Raw genomic sequence first — 27,410 nt, forward strand, 5'->3', positions numbered from 1 at the left:
CATGGTCGTGTCAGTAATCTAAATTCTAAATGAATAATCAGATAGCCTAATTAAATAGCAGTGTAACTGACAGTATTAACTTAAAAGGCTAATTTTATTTTTTCTTTGTATAAGCCAATGTTAACATTAACAATTGCCAATGCCACGGTACACCTTTGCACTTCATATATTCTGACTTTTAGTTTGGAATCTTATGTAAAAAACAGCAACTTTGGCAGAAAGGAAACGTTGCAGCCCGAGTTTCAAATGAACATCCCAGATATTTTGTACTGTGATTTAAACACTGACTCAGTTTTACCGGACTTATTCACGATTCCTTACTTGGAATCATGTAATGCATCTCTAACCCAAATTGCAAAATCTATGTACCACGAAATGTATGCTGAATGATTGGTTGGGCTTAAGATTTAATTAGTGATTCAAGTCTTTATTTTTTTTTATTGCTACACTTGCAATAACTATAAATGAATACTCTTTTTTTATTCACAGATATGTTGTATACCTTCAGGCAACGAGTGGCCAATAGTTTAATTTATTTGAGGGCACAAGTCATGTCTCAGATTTAAAAAATCCACTAATTAGTGGACATTATGGTGGTCATGGATGGTGTGTTTTTGGAGGCACAATGTGAGTGTGCAGCAGGCATGGGACCACATGCCCCCCGCTCAAACTTTCGATTTGCCCCCACCCCCCCCCCCACCTCAAACTTTCGATTTGCAACCCCCCTTTAAGTTTTTCTCTATATATTTTGCTATTTTTTGCCTTGGTGTCACCCCCCTAAATGGTGTCACCCGGTGTGGTCCGCACCCTCGCCCCCCCCCCCTCGCTACGCCACTGGGTGTTGGGTAGGGTTTCAAGTTAAGGTTAAGGTTCAGTTACTGTTATAGGATTACGCTTAGGTTTAAGTTAAGATTCAGGTTGACTAGAGTTTAGGTTCTGTTTGATTTTCGGTTTTAAATTTAGAATTGAGGCTAAGGTTAATGTTTAGTTACCATTTCAGGATAAGGTTACTGTTAGTGTTCAGTTTATTGCCAAAACACGGGTTCGAGTCCGGGTTCTTGTTCAGGTTGATGCTGATAATGGTATTGAGGTTAATGTCAATGTCAATGTCGATTTAAAATTCTTGTTATAAAAGTTTTGACAAAAAATATTTTAATGATTATTAATTGTTTGTTATTTTTTAATGAGATCCGAGAATTAGAAGTCAACCGGCAAATATAGTCTTAAGTCTACCTGTTGTGGTTTGCATTAGTTATGACAGAGTCCAGTGACACGAACTAAGTTTGAACAATGAACTTTTTCCTAGAGTTAGATACCTGCGTATCCTCTGCAAATTCGTCATGGAATCTTTTCCGTTTGTATACCCTGACCTGCTTATACTCCATAAGAATATCACATTTCTCAGCAAGCTCAGTGGCTTCGTTTTCAATCTGCTCAAATTCTGATTAGAATTCGTCTCTTTAGCTACTCATCTCATTTTCAAAAATCATAATTAATCGAAAAGCTGTTAACATATCAAGGCTACTCTTTTGTAAATAAAAGGATAAGTTAAAAGCCTTATGCAGAATTCTTTTCCAGAATATTAAAACAACTAAAAACACAAAAGTCTCCATTGTCACAAGAATTCCCTTTCTTTCGGCAATATGCTTAAAAGTAGAGTTTTTAACTTCACCGTCAACTATTCTTCGCAATACACGAACAAGTGCTGGTAAATTCTGCAATATAGAATCTACTGTTGTCTTTATAGAAGCCCATCTTGTACTACTAAGTCGTTTCAATGTTAATGAAAATGATTCTATGTTATTGCATTGCTTCTCTTTCAATATTGAAAGACGAGGTAGACTTCCAGTTTAAAAAAATGTATAAATGCTTTCGCAACAACTAAAAAAAAGCTGTTTGCATATACGATTAAATGGCATCTTTGAGGATTATACTTAAATTATGAGCACAGCATTGTATACGGAGTTCATTTGGAGCTACTTCTCTAACTCTATTTTGTAGGCCTGATATTTCACCAGACATGGTGTTGACTCCATCGTAGGACTAACCATAACACAGGGTCATTGACAGACCTAAATATGTGACTTCTGTAAGAGGATTTTTGAAAAAAAAAGCCGCACTAGCTTCAGGATATTTAATAAATCTTTCGATGGCGTCTCCATGTTCAGTAACATATCTGATAGACAAAGAAAATTGATCCATTCTACTAATTCTGTCGATAGTTGAATCTACAATCACAGCGAAATACCTATCTTTATGAATTATGAATTTCACCTATGCTGGTTAACGTTTTTTCCTGTTTTTTATTTAAATACGGCATTATTTTAAATTTAAAAAAAAATGAACCAACAAGTATTGTTGGGGGTCATCCATAAATGACGTCACGCTTTTTTGACGATTTTTACCTCCCCCCCCCCCTCCCCTCCGTCACACGTCGTCACAAAAAGCCAGACCCCCCCCCTAAAATGACGTCACACCTCAACCTACAACCCCCCTCAAAATTGCAGTTGAATTTTTTTAAAACATCGATATTTTTCCAAAATCTTGTCTAAACTATTACAATTTATTAAAACAGTTATCTAAAACGCGAAATAACGTCTAAAATTCGTTTTCTAACATTGCTTTTTTATAATGCAAAAATGTGACGTCGCAACATCTGAACCCCCACCCCTCCCCCTCATCACACATCGTCACAAAATTACGGACCCCCCCTCCCCCCTACGAGTGTGACGTCATTTATGGATAACCCCTTGTATCAAAAACGTGTAAACATAAAAACGTCATTCCTTGACAGTTGTTTATGTAAAAGAAAATAGTTTTGCTACATAATAATTCTTGAAATTTTAATTAATGTACAATCAAAAACAGGTCATAAAAGATTTCATTAGTATAATTTTGAAACTTAACTAACACATTTTTCTTTATGTAGATTTTATAACATGTCTTAAAAGGATTTTCTTTATGTATTTTTCATACCAGTTTTTCAAAAAAACTGTTTCATGACAAGACACAACCATAACTTTAAAAAATAAAAATATAATTAATGGTTATTTAAATTCGTTTAACTAATTTGAAAGATCTTGAATAATTAGCAACCAGTAACAAATTATTTTGATAAATAATATAAATTTTTTAATTATATTTACGGACAACCTTAAAAATATTGACTTTTTACTTTTTCAAGCTAAACTAGCTAATTCTCAGTTTATTCCTATATTTTTATATTACATTTTCTTTGGAAGTATTGTCCAATTATTTTAATAATACAATAATGTTTAATTCCGTTGTGTTTAACTATGATTAGTGTATGAAAAGTTAAGAGTAATACTAACTTTTTATTTTACTACACAGAAAATACATATTTTGAGCTTTCTTCTCATTGATGTATGAGTTGACCTACTCGTTACGGCATTTCGTAATACAAAACGGCATGTTGCCATTCTTCTTCTGATCCGGAACACCTTAAATAAAAAATAATAAATACATAAAAAAGGACATAAAAAGAAATCTTTACACTCAAAGATATTCATGTATGGAGTACTTGTAAATTATGTTGTTTATGTCTAAATTTAAATCGCTACCAGATGATAGCCATATAAATTATTATGACATTGACAACCCTGTCTAGCGGGATATGCTTTGGGGAATTTACCTAAGCTGATTCTATGAAGCTCCAAAACTGTGTTAAGTCGCTATCAGATGACATTTTTTTGTGGCTAACATGTTTGTGGCACACCTTGCATGTTTAATTATAATACATGCCTGTTCTGGTTAAGCCAAGGTGAGTATCATCCCTCCCAAACATGGTAATGGCTCCATAGTCTAATAGACCATTGGGAATCCACGCACAGGTTCTGGGCAGTAAGATAATAAGGGCCAGATGTTTCCCATGTATCAGGCCCTCCATTTCTCCACATAGTTGATAAATCCTCGGGATAGGGGCAATTCATCTTTTCCTATCCTTGCACAAGGGGTAGTTGAAGTAGAACTAATCTGGTTTAGATACCACTGCATATGATATCAGAATATAGTGTGGTCAGCACTATGCTCAGCCGCCTTTAATTTCCCTAACGTGAGTTAGGTACGCTTACAGCTGGGTGGACTCAGACCCATTCTACTGAATTGAACCTGGATTCGAACACGCATCATTTAGGTTAGCCACATAGCTCGCTACCGCTAGTTCGTGACGTCCCATTTCGGACACATGCAAAATAGCATTAAATAAACTTAAAGTATAAGGACGTATGGCAATGGCTTTAGAAAATACCTAAGCACTTTTGGTTGAACACCACTTCATGTGCGAGTAAATAACTCATGAGATACCCGTCTTTCGTTTGTTCCCAATGACAGTTGTCGACATCGAAGAGGATTGCTTGTATGCAGTTCACGTACTCAGAGGCTTCTCTAGTAAAAGAAAAACAATTATTTCAGTTGATCTCCGTAGACCCTTAGATATTTTACAACGAATATATATTTGAGTTTTCACCCCCTCCTTCCCCGAATCCTGTCTTTCTAACAAAAGCTTAAATCTAAAATGTATTTTAGTCGAAAACATCCAATCTAAAAAGACTTTAGAGCTTTGTTTGACTCACTCGCAGAAAGATGTGGAGTTGATGAGGGGATATTTGCAAGAGTCCAAATCACATGTTCCACCATTTGCAGTTATTTCTGACAACGAATCTATCATATTTTATTAACATCATTTATTTTACAACAACCATTTTGTAATATTTATAACTAAAACGTTATCCCTATAAATTTAATCTCTTACGTTTGCAATGCTTTTTCTTCATGTTAACTTTGGTAGCTGCTCTCAGGCTTTTGGCCTTATTTTGTTTTTTTAGTCCGCAATGTTTAGTGATCACATTATCAGTCAGACATTGGATGTATTTCTCAGCCAGACTGTAAAAAGAAAAAAAAATGCAATGCAATGCCAATACCATTGGAAATGGAAATACCAATACAAATACCAACGCCAATGCCAATGCCAAAGTTATTTTTAACACGTTTTTCTTAACTCAGCTTCGCGTTTGTTTGTTTGTTTGTTGTTAAAATTGACATCGAAAATTAGCCCACTTCTGATTGCTCTAGAGACCTGAAATTTGGCATGCATGCTACTTTCGCCTAACAATTTCAGATGCAATCATAAAAACTAGCAATTAGTGACCGTAATTAGCTTAATTTAATTACGCCCCAAGGACCATAAAATTGAGGACATGATTTCTAAAGATACCGACAAGACTTGAGGCCTATTGACACAGTTACTTCGGCCCCAATCGATGTGAGCGCGCTGGCCGTGATCGTATAGTGGTTAGTACTTCGCGTTGTGGCCGCGACAACCCAGGTTCGAATCCTGGTCGCTCAAGATTTTTAGTCCGTGTATTTATAAACACTTTTTTAAAAACCACGTTTTTCATGTGTAGCAACGGACTAAAAAGGAGAAAATAAAATACTTAAAAAAAACTTTTTAAAAAACCACGTTTTTTATGTGTAGCAACGGACTAAAAAGGAGAACGGACACGGTAACACATTGTTAACGGTGACACGGTTGGTACGCTGGGCATGCTAAAATACACATAAACACGTTTTTCCTTAACGCAGCTTCGCGTTTATTTGTTTGTTTATGGGAGATTTGATCACGTGATTCGTGAGTAGATCTCCACGCCAGCAACGTAAATTACATCCTTTCTCTGTTTAAAGCGTATCGGTCGCTCAAGATTTTTTTAGTCCGTGTATTTAAAAACACTTAGTCAAGTCATACTTAATCAAGTGATTAGATAAAGTAGAAAATAAACTATATAAAAAACTTTTTAAAAACCACGTTTTTCATGTGTAGCAACGGACTAAAAAGGAGAAAATAAAATACTTAAAAAAAACTTTTTAAAAAACCACGTTTTTCTTGTGGACTAAAAAGTAGAAAATAAATTTTTCTTTTGTGCTTCCTCGAGCTGTGCAGATTCTTGTGATGCCTGACAAAAAACGTGGGTCGGGCAGATGGGTCGGGAAATTTGATGGTGAACGTACCCACGTTTTTTGTCAGTCATCACAAGAATCTGCACAGCTCGAGGAAGCACAAAAGAAAAATTTATTTTCTACTTTTTAGTCCACAAGAAAAACGTGGTTTTTTAAAAAGTTTTTTTTAAGTATTTTATTAAAAATGTACACACCTGCAGAAATTTGATTCGGAAACCATTCCAGTTTTAGAAGGACTATGACAAGCACCAATCTTGCACTCAGCTAGTGTGTAATAGTTATATATATATATATATATATATATATATATATATATATATATATATATATATATATATAACAACTATTTATATTTTGCATTTAGAATGGTGTATAGTTTTAAACTATTGACTGATGATGAACAACATCAACGTAAAGAAAATTTATTTAATGATTTAATATATTTAAGTAGTTGACTTTAATTATTCAATTACCATTATTAGCTTGCGACCAGGTTGTCAGAGCTACAAATACTAGAGGTGAATCCATATTATATATATATATATATATATATATATATATATATATATATATATATATAGTCTAGAAACGAGAAGAGAAATATCAAAAGTTAAACAAAGCCGCGATAGAGTGCACCTAAACCATCGAATGTAGTTAACTAACATTAGCGAATAGTAAAAACTGCTTGGCATATCGGTGACCACGCTCCTTATGTAATATACCCCAGGTGAGATTAGAGAATAAACTCTACATCACCTCCGTTCGTCTGGCATGAGAATGACACCTGTACTTCACATTTAAGAATCTACCTGCTGTACATTTAATTCTAAATCGTTGTGTATTTTACACTTGTAACCTATAAACAAGCTGCCTTGTTGATATTTAACTTTAATGGCATAGTTTCCACTTGAGAGTAAAATTATGCTTAGTATTATGCAGCTCATTTTCTTTTAACTTACCTACAATAGCTAGGTAAATGCCAGCAGTTTTCATTTTAGAGAAGTTTAACAGTATCCAACAGATCTTGATTTGCTATTAGAAAATATTTTTAAAATTTAGCATAAAAATTTATATTATTTCTTTCAGCAACAAGTCCCGACTAAAATTATATTTTAATAGCAATTCATTTAAAACGTCAACTATAAAATAATTCGAATTAACAGACAAAAACATGTTAAAACAATAACAGTCTCTACAGAAATTACCGTGATAATTTCTGCCGTTATGCTTGATATAGGCATATATTGATTTTGTCATGGTTCATGGTAAAGGACGTATTGTCTGAGATATTTTGTCTGAGATATTTTGTTTGAGTTGATTTGTCAAAGAGATGATGACATCTTCTGCATTGGGATATTTTTTTTCGTTTGTAAATGAGTGTGAATATGTGTGCGTGCATGTCTGTGTGTTTGAGAGAGAGAGAGAAAGAGAGAGAGAGAGAGATATCGAGACAGCGTGTGAGAGAGAAAGAGAGAGATAGAGATAAAGAGACACAGATTGGGAAATGTAACACAAATCATACTGGAAAACCATTGGAGCAAGTAACTTCAACAAAACCCCATTTAAATCTACGTGAATTCACCCAACGTACAAGAAAACCGGTGTAAACAATGAAAGTTAAAGCGACATACCTTCAAATGAGGAGCAGCAAACCCAATATAGCAAACTGACCTCCAAATGTGGCTTTTGTGTTTTCAAACTAATTGAGACATCACGTGATTCCATGTGGTGTTAGTGATTCTCAAACAGTTTAACCGGAAATAAACATTTAATTTTACAGTGAAGTTGAGAAACATGTGTTGATAAATATAGGGCTAGCGTATTTAATTATTGGTAAAAAAAAAAACCTTCAGCTTTCCGTTTAAAACATCCAGACAATGAAAACAAAGTAGCTGTTTGGAAAATAAATGGATAGAGGTATTCGTTATAAACTTAGGAACCCCTGACAATTAGGAACTGGGTTATGAATTCTGATCAGTAATCCCTTACCGCCAGCTATAGCTGAAAAAGGTTTTCAGATATCCAAATCATTAAAGCTAGATCAGTGTTTCTCAACCTGGGCTCGATCGAACCCCAGGGGTTCGGTGAAATAATTTCAGGTTTTCGACAGAAGTAAAACACACACCCGACTCCTATGATTCATATTCAGATTTCGTCAGTGCAAACGATACAACTATTAATTGAGTTGAATGAAATAGCATATGGAAGGGATGGATTTCGGTTCATTCGGAAGGGTTAAGAACCACTGCAATAGATTCTTAAAATTACAACCTATACAATGCAACCACGTTTACTTTATTTTTCTACAAGTTGATTCTTTTACCTCATCACTAGCTCTAACAACCTTCATCTGTAAGCCTACTTATTAGCCCCAATCCATATATTCACTTATCTAATCCTAACTTATTGCACAGGCATAATGTGTTTTCATGCCCACTTTTCTAATACCTCCAATTTAAGATCTTATTTAGTGTTGTAGGATTACATTAGCAAACACATAGATGAAGATCAATAAAGTTCACTTGTCTAATAGCAAATCAAACTCTGTTGAACTCTGTCCTAGATGCAGATGTTTTAATCTATCACACCTTTGGTTCAGCTAAGATTGGCTTTTCTTACCGCATCTTCGATATAGCTAATACTGGCTACGGCTAATCCTGTAATTATTGCAGCAAGAACTGGCTACGGCTAATCCGATGTTTGACATAACGGACAATTTTTTTATTGATCTAATCTCATCTTGGTACAGTTGGTATTGGTTTGGTCTTAGGGTTAGGGTTAAACTTGGGTTAGGTATGGGGTAGGGTTTCACGTTAATGTTAAGGTTCACATTAAGGTTCATTTATAGGTATAGGGTTAGGTTTAGGTTTAAGTTTAAGTAAAGGTTTAAGTTGACTAGAGTTCATGTTCCGGTTCAGTTTTGGGTTAAGTTTAAGAGTTGAGGTTAAGGTAAAGATTAATGTTTGGTGATCAGTTAAGGTTAAGTTTCCTGTTAGATACCTAGACAGTATCTGGCTGCATGCATCCTTAGCTATAATGAAAAGTGTCTGATCTGGAAGTAAAAGCCGTTTGACCTTTTGAATTTAACCTACACGTCAACAGGGTGCAAAAGTTCATAAGGTCGCCAGGTATATAGTTGTCATCTAATGTCATCAAATGACATTACATCTAATGTCATCAAATGACATTACCTCCCAGCTATGCAGTCTCCATCTCCAGCTACACTGTCCATCACCTAGCAATACAGTCTCAATCTCCCAGCTATAGTCTCCTCTCAGCTATAGTCCGATATATACAGTCCCCATCTCCCAGTTACAAAGTCCACATATTCCAGTAATACCGTTTTTATATCACAGTTATACAGAAACTTTTTAATAGAACATCCTGATTTCTTTGGTGGATGACTTTAATGTTATTTTAATAGGCTATGATGTTTTTCTGTAACTTTGTGTGATTTTGTGAGTTGAGTGGCGGCTTAAGTTCTCTGGGTGGGTGGATTTTAATGAATTGGTACTGATTAGTTTTGTACCAGAAAAGTCAAAACCACCCCAACTTCATGCCTTGCGTTTTTATCTTTTCAGCATGCTTTTGCTGGCACAATGCCAGCGATTTTGAAGATCAAAATTATCCTAGACCCATCATACTACTAAATCGGCACACACACAACGTAGGAACGGGGTTTTTTTTATATTTGTCAATTATTTTTTGTTGACCATGGATATGATATGTCCAGCATTTTTGTACAAAGATAATATTTTTCTTTAAAAAATTGCCAAAAAAAATTTAAAATATTAAAAACTACAATATATATATATATATATATATATATATATATATATATATATATATATATATATATATATATCCCGGACAAAATATCTCAGACAAAATATATCACGCACAAATGATCTCTGGACAAATAATCTCAGGACAAATGATTTCAAGGACAAATGATCTCACGGATAAAAGATACCAGGACAAAATATATCAGGACAAAAGATATCATGGACAAATGAACTAAGACAAAATATCTCAGACAAAATATCTCACAGCAAAATTTTAATAGTTGGTTGGATGATTTTAGTTGATCTGAACATTTTTTATATTGACACTCATATGTTTTTGTTTACATTTTTTACGCATCATAATTGTGAATAGAATGAATTTGTTAAACTTAACAAACAAATGCAAATTGGTCTTTAGGTTCATTAAGTAAAACTATTGTTTTTAGTGCATCATCAAAACAAAATAAAGTTTACGTTTCTTTGCTGGCAGGTAAATCGTTATGACCACACCTTTCCAATAGTAAGCGATCATGCATTGTGTGATTTCTCGCTGGACTTGAGATATATTCTTGGTTGAGACATACAGAATCAACATTTTATAACAGTTTGCAAATGACTGTTGAGACATGCGTTTGTATTTGCGTTGGTATCTGTATTTGTGTTTTGTTTACGTTTGTATTTTCTTTTCTTCATAAAATATTATATTCTAAGTCCAATGAACAATGAATTCATAATCTTCTATCATATTTTGGAGTAATCAGCTAAAAATGTTAAGTGCATATCTTTAAACAAATTTATTATAAATTTTCAAAATTTGGATCCGTTAAAAACATCTTTTTTAATGCCTCGAAATTCCCCAAAATTCAGGGGTTTTTTTTGCTGGAAGATGACAGGAAGGTAATCGACCTGATAGTCAGGGAAGGGCAGTCCTTCTATAAAATAGAAACCATAATATCTAACTGCAGTTAAAGAAAAAAGTGATTGACATTTAAAAATAGTGAACTTTAAGCTGTTAACGGCTTTGTTTTGCCAACCTAACTATAGAATATAATCCTAACTGCGTTCCAGTACTTGTATTTCAATTTCAAGTTTCGATTTGAAGAAAACATGTGTTAAATTATTCCGGCAGCAAAACTTCGATCCCCGAATTCCCGATACTCTCTCTAAAGCCTATTACAAAAGTAGACTTCGTCAGCCTTGAGTTCATATTACATTACTACTAGACATTAGGTTACTTACCGGTGTATTTCCTTCTATCATCTCAGGTTCGGCTCTTCAATTTACGCTCACTTTCGGCAGGTAGTTTACAAAACAGTCGCCGCACGGTAAATTAGAACACTTTTCATTTATTCCAACTCAAATCCCAATCAAACTTAATTACAATATCCGAAATCCACCCCTCACATCCTCATCGATTGCCACACTAAGCAAAAACCAGCCTCTCAACCATCCTATACAACGTTCCCTTCTATACCTACTCAATTCTTTCCAACTCTTTCACACACGACGACCCACGAGCGCGCTGAAAATATATTATCAAAATAACAATGAGAATACCACCCATGTTGAAAATAACACATAAACTTTTCATACCAAAGCCTCTGACTCAACAAAAATATGTTTGCAATACTTTATTATTAATGTAATTAGCATAATACTAAGCTTAATTTTCATTTTGAAATTTAAAAAAAAAAAAGGAATTAATTAAAAAGCAACACATGCACAGTTCAGATTACGTCTACACTAATTAGACTGGTCAATAAAATTTTAATTAATTAGTCATTCCGGTCACATAACGTTTTAGAAAATCTCTTTATTTAGATGACACGAAATGTTTTATCGCTTTCTTCAGCAGGAAACCAGAGAAAGTGTTGATCACGTGATGCTCCTCTCCGTACAGACTACCACAGTTGGAAGCTTCAACAAAGACCTCATGACCAACCTCCAACAGCAACACTGCGGAGTTGGCTGATAAGAAAACAATTTTATGAAATCTATCTTTACAGTCTAGATAGTTAACAAATGATGTACAAATATAAATTTATGAAAACAAATTTCGTTATAAATTCTGTATTAACTCCAAACGTATTACTATTTTTTTTTCAAATCGCGTAACTTATTGCACGGCTATTGTTAACAAGTTGCCTAGCTATTCTTAACACAATTCACTAACTCAAGGGTCGGATCTAGGTGATGGGATTGGAAGATACAGATTCGATTTGCAATAACTAAACGTCGACCTACCAGCGAGGGACAACTCTTGATTTGTGCTGCTTACTTACACTACCGCTTGAAAACCTTGAGTGTACGTTAATCAGTCAACGAAATAATGAGGTAGAACAAACTTTGGTGACCGCCCCTCGATCACCAGACTCCAACAGCAACACTGCGGAGTTGGCTGATAAGAAAACAGTTTTATGAAATAATTATTTACTTTCTAGATATTAACAAGAGACACAATTTCAAATTTGATTTCAAAAACCAATTTTCCTATCAAATGTTGAAGTTTATTACCTTGCTATTGTTAAATACACCTTACTCAATCCAGGGCCGAATATAATGTGGAGGATTCATTTTCGATTTGGGTTCATCCATAAATGACGCCACGCATTTTTTACGATTTTCACCCCCCCCCCTCCCCTCCATCGCACATCGTCACAAAAGCCTGACCCCCCCCCCCTAAAAAGACGTCACACCTCAGCCTACAACCACCACACCCCCCCCCCCTTAAAATCACATTTGCATTTTTTTTTTTAAACATCGCTATTTTTTTTTTTATCTTGTCTGAACTCTGTCAAAATAGAGTATTTTAATCAATTCCTATTTCAATTTAATAAAAACAGTTTTCTAATACGCCAAATAACGGTTAAAATTCGTTAATACAAAAGTGTGACGACACACCATCTGAACCTCCCCCCTCACCCTCATCACACCGTTACAAAATTACGGATAGTAATTACAGATCTGAACCTCCCCCCCCCTTCTAGTGTGACGTCATTTATCGACGAACCCTTTGAAAAAAAAACTGATGTCTACTTACCAGCGAGAGACAACTCTTGGTTTGTGTTGCTGTACAGGGACACAACTTTCGTTTTGTTTTTAACAAAAGACAAACTCAGTTCTTTTCCTTTATTAGCAGCGCCGTAGATTTGGAAGAAATATAACCCAGCCTGTATGAAATAATTGAAGATAATTTTTGTGAGCTGAATAACTGAAACAAGCATAACGAAGAATAAAAATGATGAACGTTCTAGAATTGCAGAAAAATTACGAGCATACCAAAAATTGATTTACTAAAAAAATTACTATGCAATGCGGATTTTGGTATGTTATGTGTTGTTATATTTATAATATATTTGTGCGTTTTTGTGTAAGTGTGTGGGAAACAATAAGAATTTTTTACGAATCTAGTTTTTTTCTTTATTTATATTCTGCTGTGTTTAAAAAAATAATAAAAAATAAATACAAATTTATTATGTTTAAAGTTTGTGTGATTGGTTGTATTTCTCTACTTCTCGTGAATACAAATGCGATTCCCATAGCATGGTCTGCATTAGTGGCTGATTTTAAAATTAATTTTTATGTCCTAGAAATCAAAATTGACTTCAAGTTTCAAAACGCAATATGCGAATTAATTATGGTAACTTGTGTCTATTATGAGGGACAACATGGCCTAGTGGTAGAGAGCAAGACTTAAAAGTCTCGTGTTAGAATCCGGGTATAAGTCAGTAGACCGTTCCTAAGTCCACCCAGCTACGATGGGTACCTAAGTAACGTTAGGAAAAGCAAAGGCGGCTGGGCATAGTGCTGACAACACTATCCCTTCAAATGCTCCAGTCACTGAAACAGGTGTACTCTACTTCATCTGACCCGTGTGTCTTAAGAAAAGAGAATGATGAGTGTATCATAATCAGGTAAATTAGTTTTGTTAAAATTCATAATCATCACTTACAATGTTGCATCTAAAAACACCAGTAATGTTGTTATAGTCGTCTCTAACATTAGATACAACTTTGTTATAGACAACGACATCTTTCAACAGAACATCCAACGGCTTTGATAACCCGACTGTAAACGCGACCTTTTCTGATTGTTCGAATTTGTCATTTGCTTTCTCTGCATTAACCACAGTCGGTCGAGGTGAATTCGAGTCTGGTAACATAAAAACTAATTCTTTGAAGGCACGACATTGATATTGTGAATTACCATACACGTTAAATGATGAAAAGTTATAAAAAGCCGAATTACAATACTAGTTGAAAGTATGGTAATGATAGTGTAAAGACACACATATATTCATTACAAAATAACAACAAAGCTACTTTGTTAAACTCATATACATATATATATATATATATATATATATATATATATATATATATATATATATATATATATATATATATATATATATATATACATATAATCCGTATTACCCAAAGTGTTGTTGGAAAACGTTTCAGTGTTTGACCCGTTGTTGTCAATATTAACATTAACTGTTGTTGTCGTTGGTGCTGACGCTACAGATGTTAATGGGGTAGAGTCATTTGTTGATTGGTTCGTTTCGTTTTGCGATGAGTTGTTTTCAGTTGTTTTGGCTGTCTCTGTTGAACAGAAAGGGCTATCTGATATTGAGTTGTGCTAAGAAAGTATGTGCAAAGAAGATAAACCGGAGAAGCAAGGAACAGTAAAGAAGACAAGAAGAATTGAAGGAAACGGATAAAATAAAAAGACTGTTCAGATCTATTTTTTGCCCGATTTAATTTAAGAAAAAATTTTCTTCTCGAATATAATATTCTTATATGAAACAACATGGGATGGCAACTCGGGATATAGACATGATTTTTAATCCATTTTAAATACTTACACTTTTTTAAATAGAATAAAATCTCGTAGAAATAAAAATTGCACACCAAGTGAACGCCAAATAAATTGTGTATAATAGTGCGGAATATTATTATTACTTCATAAATTCACATGCATTTTTTGAGAAATCGGAAACAACGAAAATTTCTACTTCCAATCAACAGAAATTACTAAAAATTTGATAGAAGGCTGAGAATAATATCTTTTACTTACAAGTGAAATTTCATTTATTTAGCTGAAATATAATTTATAGGCTTTTGTAAAATTCAAAGTAGAAAACGTTCCACTTCCGGTTATCGGAAATCGCTCAAAGGCTGATAAGGATCTACGATTTTGATATAATACTTATATATAAAATTTCATCAACCCAGCTGTAACGGTACTTAAATTATCGTGTTTACAGACTCACACGCACACACACAGACACACATCCACGCACACATACACACACAGACAAATGGAAGAGATTGCAAAAGTATGTTTTTCCAACTCAGGAAGCTCTAAAACGTCAAGATTTGCAAAAATTTCGATTTTTTTTTGCACGATTACAATACTTTCTCTATACTTCTTTTATACGAGAAAGTAAAAATGATTAAAAAACAATTCTATATCCGGACTGCATGGCGGTGTCATTAACCTTTCTGTTATATAAGAATACACGAGAAAGTTTAGGGGAGATAACTCCCGCTTTGTGAATACTTTATATTATTAAGTGGAAGAAAATCGCGTAGAAAAAAATAATTGCGCAATGTATGTAAAATAGAGCGTTGAATTATCAATTTATAAAAAAACACTGATATATTTTATTTCACAGTGCATTGTCATTGAGTCTTGGCCTCCGTGAAGAGCTTGAAACAGGGATCGGCAACCTTTTGAGACGGAAGAGCCAAAAGATGCAATTTACAAAACTTACCAGTTTTTAAAGAGCTACTAATATTCTTTTTTCAATATTGAGGATTAGGTATGAATAAATAAATAATTATATATATATATATATATATATATATATATATATATATATATATATATATATATATATAATTTAAATAAATACCTTTAAATATGAAATAATATTTATTCATATTTTTTTTAAAAATACACGTTTCGCACAAAACATATATAGTATTTTAGCTTGCTCTGCTTGAATCATAAAATTAGCAATCATATAATATAACTATAATCATTGAATATTTACATTAGTTACATCAATGGGAGCATTGACCTTGCATGCTGTTTGAAAGTTTGTTTAAATGTGGCTCATAACTTCTTGTTTTAGGAGGTTTCTTCAAGCATGCCTCTAGAGTTTTAGTTGTTAGTTGGCTTCTTACTTAACTTTTTATTATATTCATGTAAGAGAACTCTTGTTAGCAAGAATATGTTGACCTAAAGATCGTCAGCACTCCAGAAGCCAACTTCTTCACGTTACTGTACCATCCTGCAAATCTATTCCATGCGTCACATATGAGTGCCTCAGCTCGCGATATTTCTTTCAGCTGTCCAGTTGTGCAGAGTAACGCGCATGTTTTACTAGACCTCCATTTTTACTTGCTCTTGAGTTCTGTGAATTTTCCGCTCCACAAATGAGTCATTTAAAATGGGGCAATTGCATTTGAAGTGAACCAGCAGCAATTCCAAAATAGCTCAAAGTTAATCTCATTTGTTTTTGTGTTGAGAGAATCTACTATGAACGTCAGAGTACTTGCATTTGTTTTGAATTTCTTAAATCTCTCAGTGGATCCATCCTTCGTTTTGTTTGTTGTAATGCTGAAGCAATTCATGCTAATAGTTGCATTGGTTTCTAGATATTTTCTTTTGGACTTTTCGAAATCAAGTAATTTACCGCTCTCCGTGTCTTCAACAAAAAAAAAGAATTTTTTTTAAACATCCACTTCTCAAGCAAGTCATAGGTTGAGTTTTCCTTCCCTTGCAGTTTTACATTTAGCTCGATTATTTTCTTTGTGATATCCACCATGGAATTGAATGTTTCAATTCGTGATGAAAAGTTTAATAGGAAGTACATTGAAAATAGGGCGCACCTAAATATTCTAATAGAATAGCAAATGTTTAATGTTTATGATTATATAATTTATTACCGAGTGTTGCAGAACAATATTTTTATGAGTTTTGAAAATAAAATAAAATAATGATTAATATTTGAGCATGGAGCCGAAGAGCCACATCTTGACATCAAAAGAGCCGCATGCGGCTCGCGAGCCGCAGGTTGCCGACCCCTGGCTTAAACAAAATGGGTCCGGTTGAAAGTATCAATTTATGAGAAATTACAAATATATAAAATAGTATTTTCAGTCACTGGAAGTTACTTAAAACTTAAGGGAGTCAAGAAAATAAGACCTTTTGTTTTGGAACCATCTCATCACAGAAAAAAAATCAATACATTAATTTGCCATAGATATACGTTCTCAAGATACGTTTTGTGTATAATTAAGTATGTATTTTTTTGCAAAAAGAAACAATATTATGCTACATTGAAAATAGCGATGTTCAAAGAAAAAGAAATGCAAAACAAAAAACAATATATAAATTAATGAATAATTACCATGAACTTCCATACAAATAAAAAAGTGCGATTCAAAACAATTGGCGTCGTTCATCTTTCTGTTACTAATCATTTCAAGGCAGTTTTCGTTTCCGCCGAAGTTGTTGGGTTCGTTTTCAAACCACATCGATGTTAGATTAGCCTTTGTACCATCTGTCCACAGCCATTCACCTTCTTGTAATTCATCATTAGCACCAAGCCAAACAAATTCTGTTACGCAAGTTGATAATAATTTTAAAAACAATTAAGTCCTCAATACTTTTTACTATAAATTGGGCACAATAACCCCAAACTTCTCCCAACGGATCTTACTGCTTTTATTTTAATTAGTACGTACCTTGTGTTTTACTTGATCTTAACATGTTGAGAAACCACAACACGGAAGGTGAAGATACTTTAGCCAGAATCCTTTTTGCACGGAAATTCGAACAGTATTCCTGTATCAAATTAAATTTCAAATATATTTTCTAACAAATTAATCTAGTTTAAAAATTTATTTGTTTGTGGAAAATATTACTTGGTATATAAAAAATAAAATAAAATCTGTTCAACTGTAGACAGTGTCGGAACAAGAAATAAAGCTCCCACACCATCCTGGAGTGTTTTAATCAACTCCACAAAATTTCATGGCCACCGGATAAACGGTGTCGAACAGCATCCGACTTTTATTTCTTATATACTGCGCTGCCCTTAAGAAATTTCACAAAAACCTACGCTGTAGTGTTCAAATTAACTCCTCAAAGTTTAACGCCGATCGGATGAACGGTGTCAAACCGCAATCGACTTTTATTTTTATATACCGTATATTGAGGAAATATTCGCAGATACCTCCCCAGGAGTATTCTCAACAACTTCCAAAAGTTTAATGGCAATCGGACAAAAGGACAGACAAACAAATAAATAAACACACACACACACACACACATATATATATATATATATATATATATATATATATATATATATATATATATATATATATATATATATATATAAACCGGGTAGCGGCGTTTAAAACTGTCCGGAGGAGGGTGTGTGGGTTGTGTGTGCGTGTGCGGGGGGGGGGGTGCGGATACTGTTTTTTATATATTTTGTATGAATTACTTTTTAAAATTTCGTTCGGAGGTGAAAGGGGAAGAAACGGTAGACATGCCTGAAGAAAATGTATATACATATGGAAAGTGAGTAATGAAATGAATTGTTATTCAGCTTTTTAAAAATTCTTTATAGAAAACTTTGGAAAAGAAACATTTTATTGATCAAGAGCGTTGGAATAAAACATTTTTAAGAGAATGAAAAAAGGGGGTTTTGTTTTATGTACTGTCTATGTTTATACTTGTTTAAAATAACATAGACTACCAATAACTATTAGAAAAATCAAAACCAAATTATATACAGTATTAGTCAACACAATACCATATTTAATGCATTCGCTTATTAAGAGACTTAAAGTTAAGAGACTTAGAAGATTTCGATAAAAACCCGGCTGTTTAATGGTAGTTATGTTGTTTTTGTCTTTTAAAAACACCTATTTCAGCACAGAATGGGTCTTACCACAATATCCCTTCAAAAACAGGTGAGCTCTACTTCACCCGCCCCGTGTCCCGATAATTCCCGATACGCAACTTTATCATTTACATATTAAATAACAAATTGAATAAAAATGTATTTAAAATTGACTTTGTGTGTCTCGAACCCATACCACCCACATGGAATCAATTACACTATCATCTCAGCTATTAAGAAATTATAGATTTTCGGAGAATAAAAGAGTTACTTAAGAAACTTAACTTACGCGAATAAGCCATATTCTTTCAAATAACATTTTAATTTTATCACAAATTAGCAAATTCCATAGCTAAACAAACAAAGATTTCAATAGCTTGGTATAGAAATATATTATTTAAACATGGAATCAATTACAATAGTTTAGTACAGAAATATATTATTGGAATAGATTCTAGATATAGGTAGGGTCTAGATCTAGAGGGAGTCAAGAAAATAAGACCTTATGTTTTGGGAGTCAACTCACCACAGGAAAGAAATCAATACATTGCTAGGTAGGGTCTAGATCTACATCTGTCTAAGTATAGTTTTTCTGTAGATCTAGATCTCAGATCTAGATCTAGAAACTCTAGATCTAGAATATTTGAAATATCTAGATCTAGAACCCTAATAGATAAAGTATATTTTTTAAGCTTAGGCCGAGAAATCGGTATTGTATACATTTCATAGCGTACGTAGATCTAAATCAAAGTTGAATGAAATAGTTCCTTTCTTTATATTCTAAACGGAAGATGACGTCATTAGTTTTGTGCTCTTTCCTTAGTGTAAACATTAGTGACGTCATTGTTTCATGCTTTCTTTTCACAACTATAAACACTTTTCGGGTTGCATAATTAAAATTGTTTTTCTACATTCGAATATGCCTTTATTTATTTTTTTCTTCTTTAAATAAATTTGTGTTTATACATTAACAACATCCAACATATTATTTTCAACAAAAGTCCTTATCAAGTTCTCCATATATCGCTGAAGGTACTGATGCGATACCCTGTGAAAATATTTTGCGGACAGATAGATAGATAGAGGTAAGATGGGCTTTTATATATTAGGATATGCATATATATATGGTTGCAATTGTTGACATCCCCTTCCCTATTTGCATAAAGACGTTTTTACTTGCACAGTCAATGTATTAATTCCTGTGGAAAAAAAGCATCCTTTCCATTGTAAGTAAATAGACTTTTGGTGTCACCCATCCTCTTGTCGCTTATTGACTTATTTGTAATTCAAAATGCTCAACAAGCCTTTATTTCTCTCTAAATTATGCAGTAGGTGTCACCCCCTTTGGTGATTGTATTAAAGTGTGTACAGTTAATAGTAAAGATGGTTATCTTTAGTCAGTTATTAAAACAGGTAGATTAACTCTTATTAATCATTAATTGAACTGGCAAAAAGCATTTCTTATCCACATATTTTGCAAATTTCCGCTATGGTGTCATCCCCTAAATGGTGTCACCCGGTGCGGTCAGCACCCCCCGCCACCGCCTCGCGACGCCTCTGGCTGTATTGTAGTTCCATCCTAATGTTAGCTACATAATTATTCTAAATATTTAAATTACCTTTGCTTCATGCCAAGACTTATTTGTTGTGAAAAGCTCATAGCAGTTGTTGTCAAACTCTACGGCAGTTTTGCTGATACACGTTGCTGGAGCTTTAGAATACAAAAAAAAGAAATTGCTGCTTTTACATTATCAAAAACAGTAATTTGATGGGTTTTTTTTAAATTACTTCTTCTCAAATATTTAGTGAAATACGCTGAGAAGAAGATTAATTTTATATTGCTAGATTTAGCATTATATTTAGTTTCTGACAATAATTAGATTTAGATGTCTAGTTCTTTGATGATTAATTTATTTAAATACTACCACAATAATAATAATATCGCTCCATTGTCTGGATAATTGCGTTAGGGAAATCAAGGCACACATCTATGGCTAACTTTGTTGGGTCAAGAAGTTGCCCATGTATCAGGCTCCCTTTCTCCACACAGCTAATGGACCCAAAAGACGGAATGTTACCCGTATAGCTTGGGTTCAGCTGTGTCGAAAGGAAACCCGAGTTTGTAATCTTTTCGCCTGAGGTCTCCACTCCTGTCTGATTGAGGAGTTTTCTAACCTAGATAAGTTCGAGCTCGTGAATAACTAATAAATTCTTTAATACAACCCAAAATATATTTCTTTTGCATAAAATATGCTAGTTTAGCATCCTCATTTGGAAAATACTGAAATTGTAGCTTTTGGATTTACTGATACAGTTGAGTTATATTGGAGTTAGATTGTGTTTTAATTTAGATTTAATGTCTAGAATTTTTTTTTATTTTAAAAATCTTAAATGATTCACTCCCTTTTTAATTTTGAATATACAGAGTGAATAAACATCAAAGATAATACAATTACGTAAGCATACAATGGTATTAACACTTTTTAAACTAAATTACTTAGAAATAATTTTTTTTTCATTTAGGCCTACTAGTACTACATGCGATATATTAATTGATATATCCGTACTATAAATGTATGCTTTCCAAATATGATCTGTATTTTGAAGTTACCAAAATATCTAATTACTTACTAATCGAAAAGTTATAACATCCCGAATGATAAAACATGACAAAAAGATTAATTGTATAATATCTGATGATTATCAAATTAGAATGAACACAAAAGAACTTTCCGAATAGGATAAGAACATCTTCAAATAGACTCAAAACCTTATAAATTATTCAAATACCAAATTGTGAAATATATTTAATTCAATTTTCATTTCAAAAATTTTAATAATAAAATGTTGAATGACGTCTTCACATAAAGATTAGTTCACATGAATAAAATAAATAAGCGGAAATCGGGGTTCCTAAAACTGCCTAAACATATATTTAAAAAAAAATTAAAACAATCTGACGGAATTCAGCCATTGATGAACGGTAAAATACAAAGCCAAATGTTTTTTTTTTCTATAACTAGTAATGGTGAAACACTTTGTAAATGTGAGCGGGTGAATGGATTATATATTTTGTATTATTTTATTGTGTGCGAATCTGTGCGTGAATGGTCCACTGGACAGCGGCTACGGGGTTTCTCCTTCCGCCCAAAGCAGTCAGTATAAAAACTGGCCGCTCGGATAATTTCTTTCTTTTGACCCGAGGCGAAATGTAGATCGGGTCGGTTTCTGTGTGGGCGAGTGGCGCACCTCATGCGTGAAGGTATTTGTTTTTATTTTACTTTTATATGTTTGGTTTGTATGAAAGCAACTGCCGATGTTTCTCGTTTTCTTTCATATTCGTCTAAACCGAGATATTGAGCATCGACATGTCTGGTATACATGTGGTGTGTTCTTTTTGAATGGTGCGAATGATGTGTGCATATACTTGATTGTTTTACTTTATTATGTGTTATTGAGGGTTCCACACGATGACTAGGATTGGCTTAGTCAATAGTCGGTTGTTTTAGACAGTAATGAGTATATTTTAGTTGCCTCGAGTTTTAGGTTGTTTAAAATTAATGTGTGTGCTGTTTCGTGCAATGTCTTGTTGAGTCACTTGCTTGGTGTCTGCCTTTTTTGGAGCCCTAGTGGAGTGTGTTAACTTCAATGTTATCAATATGGATGTTGTATAGGTAGACCGATGGCTCGGGCTGCTCCTTGTGTAGGAAAGATTGGTTCTACAATGAATTTGTTTTACACGTTATTTTTAAGTTGCTAGTTCTTGGTTAGACAGTGGTTAGTTTTGTTTTTGAGAATTGCTTTTAGAATTGTAGTAGTAGGAATTAGTATTTTACTCTAGGCGTTAGCTAGATAGTAGTAGTAGGTAGTATTTTGAACATGTGTATATATTTATGTATATATCTGCCACTGCCATGCATTTTATTTATGTTTTCTTTATTCTTTTCTCTCCCCCCCCCCCTTTCCAGTGAGGTTGCTTGTGCAACTTGGCTGGGTGTTTTGTTTAGTCGAATTTTGTGTACATTGTTTTGTCACGTTAAAGTCTGTTTTGTTCAGTGTCTGTAGTTATTTATTTATTCTTTTTTTGGATTGGTTCCAGTTAATAAATTTACTAAATTGTTAAAGCTTTTTTTATTTTTTTATTTTGACTAAGGTTAAGGTTATTAACCAGTCTGGGTTTAGCCGGACTTGCACTGACAGGACAGTAGTTAGTTAAGCCTAGAAGGGTAGATTTTAGTGACCCCCCCCCCCCCTAGCAGGGCTTACATAAAATAAGAGAGGTTGTTTTAAAAAATGCTTATGTGTAAGAATGTAGTCAATCTTTCAAAAGATATTTACCTTGAGAAAAGGCAACTTGTGTGATACAAAGCAGTAAACAAACAGCACTCAGCTTCATTGTGTTGATGATTTAAACTTCGAAAAATTTGATGAATATAAAGCAGTTTTATTATTACATTTGGATTTTTAACAGAAATAAATAATAACTTTTCGAAAATAATAATTTCAAAAATAATTATATGTACTACGAAAATTGGTAAAAAGTAAAGACGGTTGGGCATAGTGCTGACCACATGATCCTATCATTTGCCGAGGTTATTAGAGCTCTTCTTTTGCAGCAGAAGACTACAAACGACGACGAAGTAATCAAGTGGTATTTCCAAAATAGGCTGGAGGATATACATTTTGCTATTGTCAACCTATCTACTATCGCACAAACAAAAGCATGGCCAAACCAAACTGAATCATCAAAGTAATACTAAAAATCAATAAGTAAAGAGTAATAAAAATCAATTGCCAATGCAGCTAAATGGGGGAGACGAAAAAGAAGCAAATTAGCATACCAGGGAAGCGAAATCTACAATGATTGGGGGAGGGGGCATTTGAGGACATAAAAAGTCGTATCAGCAAGGCAATATCTGCCTTCAACTCACTACATCCGATTAGAATATTTAACACAAATTGTTATGCAGTATTACTCTATGGATGGAGTGTTACAAAGGCAAATAAAGTCGTTCACAAACAAAAACCAATAGACAGGGTAAAAAAAAAGCCCGCTAAATTGGATGGATTGGGCATACCCTGAGGGTCTGAGAGTTTATAGATGTATAGAAATTATAAATATGGTCTTACTTTAAATGCACTAATAAAATTGTGTTCTCTTTTTAATGTTGTTTATTATAATTTTTAAAAATGCAAAAAGCGTGGGTATTATCTATTGGGTACCTTTTGTCTTTTTCATAGTTATTTAAATAGTAGTATATTATTACATATTTAAAGAAAATCAATTATTTGATTCTTTTCAGTGCATTATTACATACAAACATACACGCTTGTAATTAAAACGTTTCGTTATATGACGACAAAACGATAAAGCAAGTTAAATAAAAGCTTGTAAAAAATTAAAACAAATTATGTAATTTCAAATTATGCAAATAAATTTCATCTTTAAATAACTTCATAGTAACTTTATTATAAACAGCCGAACAATGCTAGGTAGTTCCGCCCCTGCACTAAAGTTTTATGCCGTTAAATATTAAAGGCCGAGACCTCATTAAACTTTTTAAAATTATAAGGCAGAAGTCTGACGTTTGACACGTATTAGAAATATGTTTTTCTTACCTGTTTGATGATGTTGTTTAGAATTCTTATCTTCTGTCACCATGAACTACATAAGCTTGTTGTGAGTAAGTTTTTACACAAGTGGCAAGAGAATGAATCAGGATGTCAATCACCCTCTTTGAATAATATGCGGAGGGCGGGTGAGAAATGTAGAGAAGCAGGACGTAGATAGTCAAGTGTTTCTATGAAGATCCGTTTTGTGATTTTATCATGTTGGCACCGAGACATGTAGGGTAAAGACACTGGTAACGGTTGAGTTTCAGTGTACTTTAGACTATATATATATATATATATATATATATATATATATATATATATATATATATATATATATATATATAATATATATATATATATATGTATATATATATATATATGTATATGTATATATGTATATATATATATATATATATATATATGTAATATATATATATATATATGCATATATATATATATATATATATATATATATATATATATATATATATATATATATATATATATATATATATATATATATATAGTTGAGTGTGTACATTATGCATATTTATATTATACTAGACGTTAACGGCTAGGCTTGGCTCCAGCCATTTATAGCGATCCTAAGTTTAAATGTAAACGCAGATACGTTTCTTGATTTACATAATGATTTTGGAGAAAATATAAAGAGCACTGCAACGTGCACATATTTGGTCATTATTAACTTACGAATCACCGAACTTCATCTTTACCTACTTTCTCCCTTTCCCCTTACAACCTTACCCCCTTACCCTTCTTTACCCTTAGCCTCACCCTTACACTTACCCTTATCTTTAACCTTACCCTTACACATCTTACCCCCCCCCCTCACCCTTACCCTTACCCTAAGAAACCTAAGTTGGCAGGGGTAAAAATGTATGCTCCTCATTTTTTTAACATGTTATTTTATCTTTTCTTTAAGCTTTCTACAATCTCAACTGTTTTAAATAATGAAAATAATTTGTTTGACCTATTATCAGAAAGTATGCTGAACTTAAAATAAGACAGCCGTCTGGCGAACGTGAAAACAACCTCATAAGATAAGAGGCTTGTGTGCCTGCAATATGAAGTTGCAAATCCTGTTCATGCATCCTGGTTTGTTGCTCGACCGTACGATTGACGCGCATAGTTTTTCTCCGTGTTACCAGAGTTTCTTCCAGACATCTTGAATTTTAAGAGCTTTACAGTAATCCTTAAAATGTATCATGGCTATGTATTATATTGAATAAATGGTGAATGTTTTAACTACTTTTTACTTTCTCGTATATGCAGTTTATAGAGAAAGTATTGTAATCGTGCGAAAAGAAAAATCGAGTCCGAAAAACATAATTTTGCAATTTTGTCCGTATGTCTGTGTGTGTATGTGTGTGTATGTGTGTGTATGTATGCGTATCTTTAAACACAATAACTTGAGTACCGTTATAGCTAGGTTGATGAAATGTCATATATAAGTATTGTATCAAAATTGTAGATCCGTATCAACTTTTGAGCGATTTCCGATAACTGGAAATGGAACTTTTTCTACTTTCAAATAGATAAATGAAATTTCAAATATAAGTAAAAGATATATTTCTCTGCCTTCTGTCAAATTTTGAGTAATTTCCGTTGACCAGAAGTAGTAATTTACGCTAGTTCCGATTACTCAAAAAACGCATATGAATTTAAAAAGTACTAATAATATCCCGCACTATTATGCATATTTTGTTTGGCGTTCACTTGGTGTGCAATTCTTTTTTCTACGAGATTCTATTGTATTTAAAAAATTAATTAATAAATAAAAAATGGATTTAAATTATTGTCAATATCCCGAGTTGCCATCCCTCGTAGTGTTATATAAGAATATTAGAGAAAGTTTAGGGGAGATCACTTCCGGTTCATTTAATGTGCTCTCTTGCCAGATATTTTTTAAAAAGATTATTGCATTTTTATATATTTTAAGTAATTGTTACTTTATTTATAAAGGTAATAAAACACTAGACTCAGCCTTGTTCTAAAATAGTATTTCGTAAAATCCATTCATCATTGTTAACAGCAACTAGGTGCCGAAGTGTGGTTTTGTTCTGTAATATGCCTGTCTACTTTCGAGCTAATGTTTTGTAACTTAGTTATAAGATGGTATTGTAAAATACTATATTTTTAATTAATATTGCCGTATCCGACCCAGATTTTACTTCCTACCTCTTCACTACTTCTAGTAAGAGCTGGGCGTTGTGAGACACATAAGTCAAAGGAAGCCATACAATGCGCACAACTATATTGACCTTGGGCTAGCTAGTGTCAAGTCAAGATGCGCCACTTAAACGCAAGATAAAGCCATCGCATCTAATTGCTAAACAATGGAAGGCGCGATCACTTCCTTTTTACTTTCTCGTATATACGAAGTATAGAGAAAGTCTTGTAATCGTGCAAAAAAAATCGAGATTTTTTGCCAATCTCGACGTTTTATGGCTCCCTGGGTTGGAAAAACATAATTTTGCAATCTTGTCCGCATGTCTGTGTGTGTATGTATGTGTGTAGATGTGTGTGTGTGTGTTTGTAAACACGATAACGTCTCGTGGTGATGTAAAGCGTCAAGATTTGTGAAAATATTATTATTATATGATTATTTGCACGATTACAATTTATCTTCTGTACTCCGTATACGGGAAAGTAAAAATGTATTATACGAGAAAGATTAGCGAAGATCATAAACAGCCGTTTCAGAAAAGTGAAAACGCCCTAGTCAGATAAGCGGGTTGTGCACGAGAAAAATAATATTCGACACTGAATCCGCTTGATGAGGGTCTGGGTGTGTGCGTTGCACGTCTCTAAGTAGTCTAAGTGGAAATGCATTTTTGTTATAATCACACTGCATCACCAAAAAGAAAAGGTAAAAAACACATTTTTATAACCCTCTAATTATAACTAATGTCTTATCGAGTCTCTTGCTCATTAATTAATTAATTCATTGTATTGTTTCGATTTCTAGCGTTACTTGAAATATTTTTCTATCTTTACGCCCTTCGATATTTTTATTTCGACATACATGTTTTATCTATATAAATCTACTTTATGAGTTTTAAAAATGTTGTTTTCAAAAGGTCTAC

At 33.3% G+C, this 27,410-nt stretch overlaps 2 protein-coding genes across 2 annotated transcripts; both read right to left on the minus strand.

Moving 5' to 3' along the window:
* Positions 1 to 2,843: 2,843 nt before the first annotated feature.
* LOC131949919 (uncharacterized) lies at positions 2,844 to 7,592 on the minus strand. The gene is made up of 8 exons (XM_059311882.1): positions 7,496 to 7,592; positions 6,933 to 7,005; positions 6,447 to 6,485; positions 6,168 to 6,237; positions 4,772 to 4,902; positions 4,593 to 4,680; positions 4,268 to 4,404; positions 2,844 to 3,461 (listed from the first exon to the last, which is right to left on the minus strand). The coding sequence occupies exons 2-8, from the start codon at positions 6,964 to 6,966 to the stop codon at positions 3,397 to 3,399; spliced, it is 564 nt and encodes a 187-aa protein (XP_059167865.1). The 5' UTR covers positions 6,967 to 7,005; positions 7,496 to 7,592; the 3' UTR covers positions 2,844 to 3,396.
* Positions 7,593 to 11,571: 3,979 nt separating this feature from the next.
* Positions 11,572 to 24,376, minus strand: LOC131949942 (uncharacterized). Its single transcript, XM_059311904.1, has 8 exons — positions 24,307 to 24,376; positions 23,026 to 23,100; positions 20,307 to 20,398; positions 17,519 to 17,618; positions 17,182 to 17,391; positions 13,711 to 13,910; positions 12,799 to 12,928; positions 11,572 to 11,765 (listed from the first exon to the last, which is right to left on the minus strand). Exons 2-8 carry the CDS (start codon positions 23,081 to 23,083, stop codon positions 11,572 to 11,574), a joined length of 984 nt encoding a protein of 327 aa, XP_059167887.1. The 5' UTR covers positions 23,084 to 23,100; positions 24,307 to 24,376.
* Between the last annotated feature and the right edge of the window lie 3,034 nt (positions 24,377 to 27,410).

This window comes from Physella acuta, unplaced genomic scaffold (genome assembly GCF_028476545.2).
Source record: "Physella acuta isolate Inbredline_101_S28 unplaced genomic scaffold, ASM2847654v3 ptg000720l, whole genome shotgun sequence".
Classification (NCBI taxonomy): Eukaryota; Metazoa; Mollusca; class Gastropoda; family Physidae; genus Physella; species Physella acuta.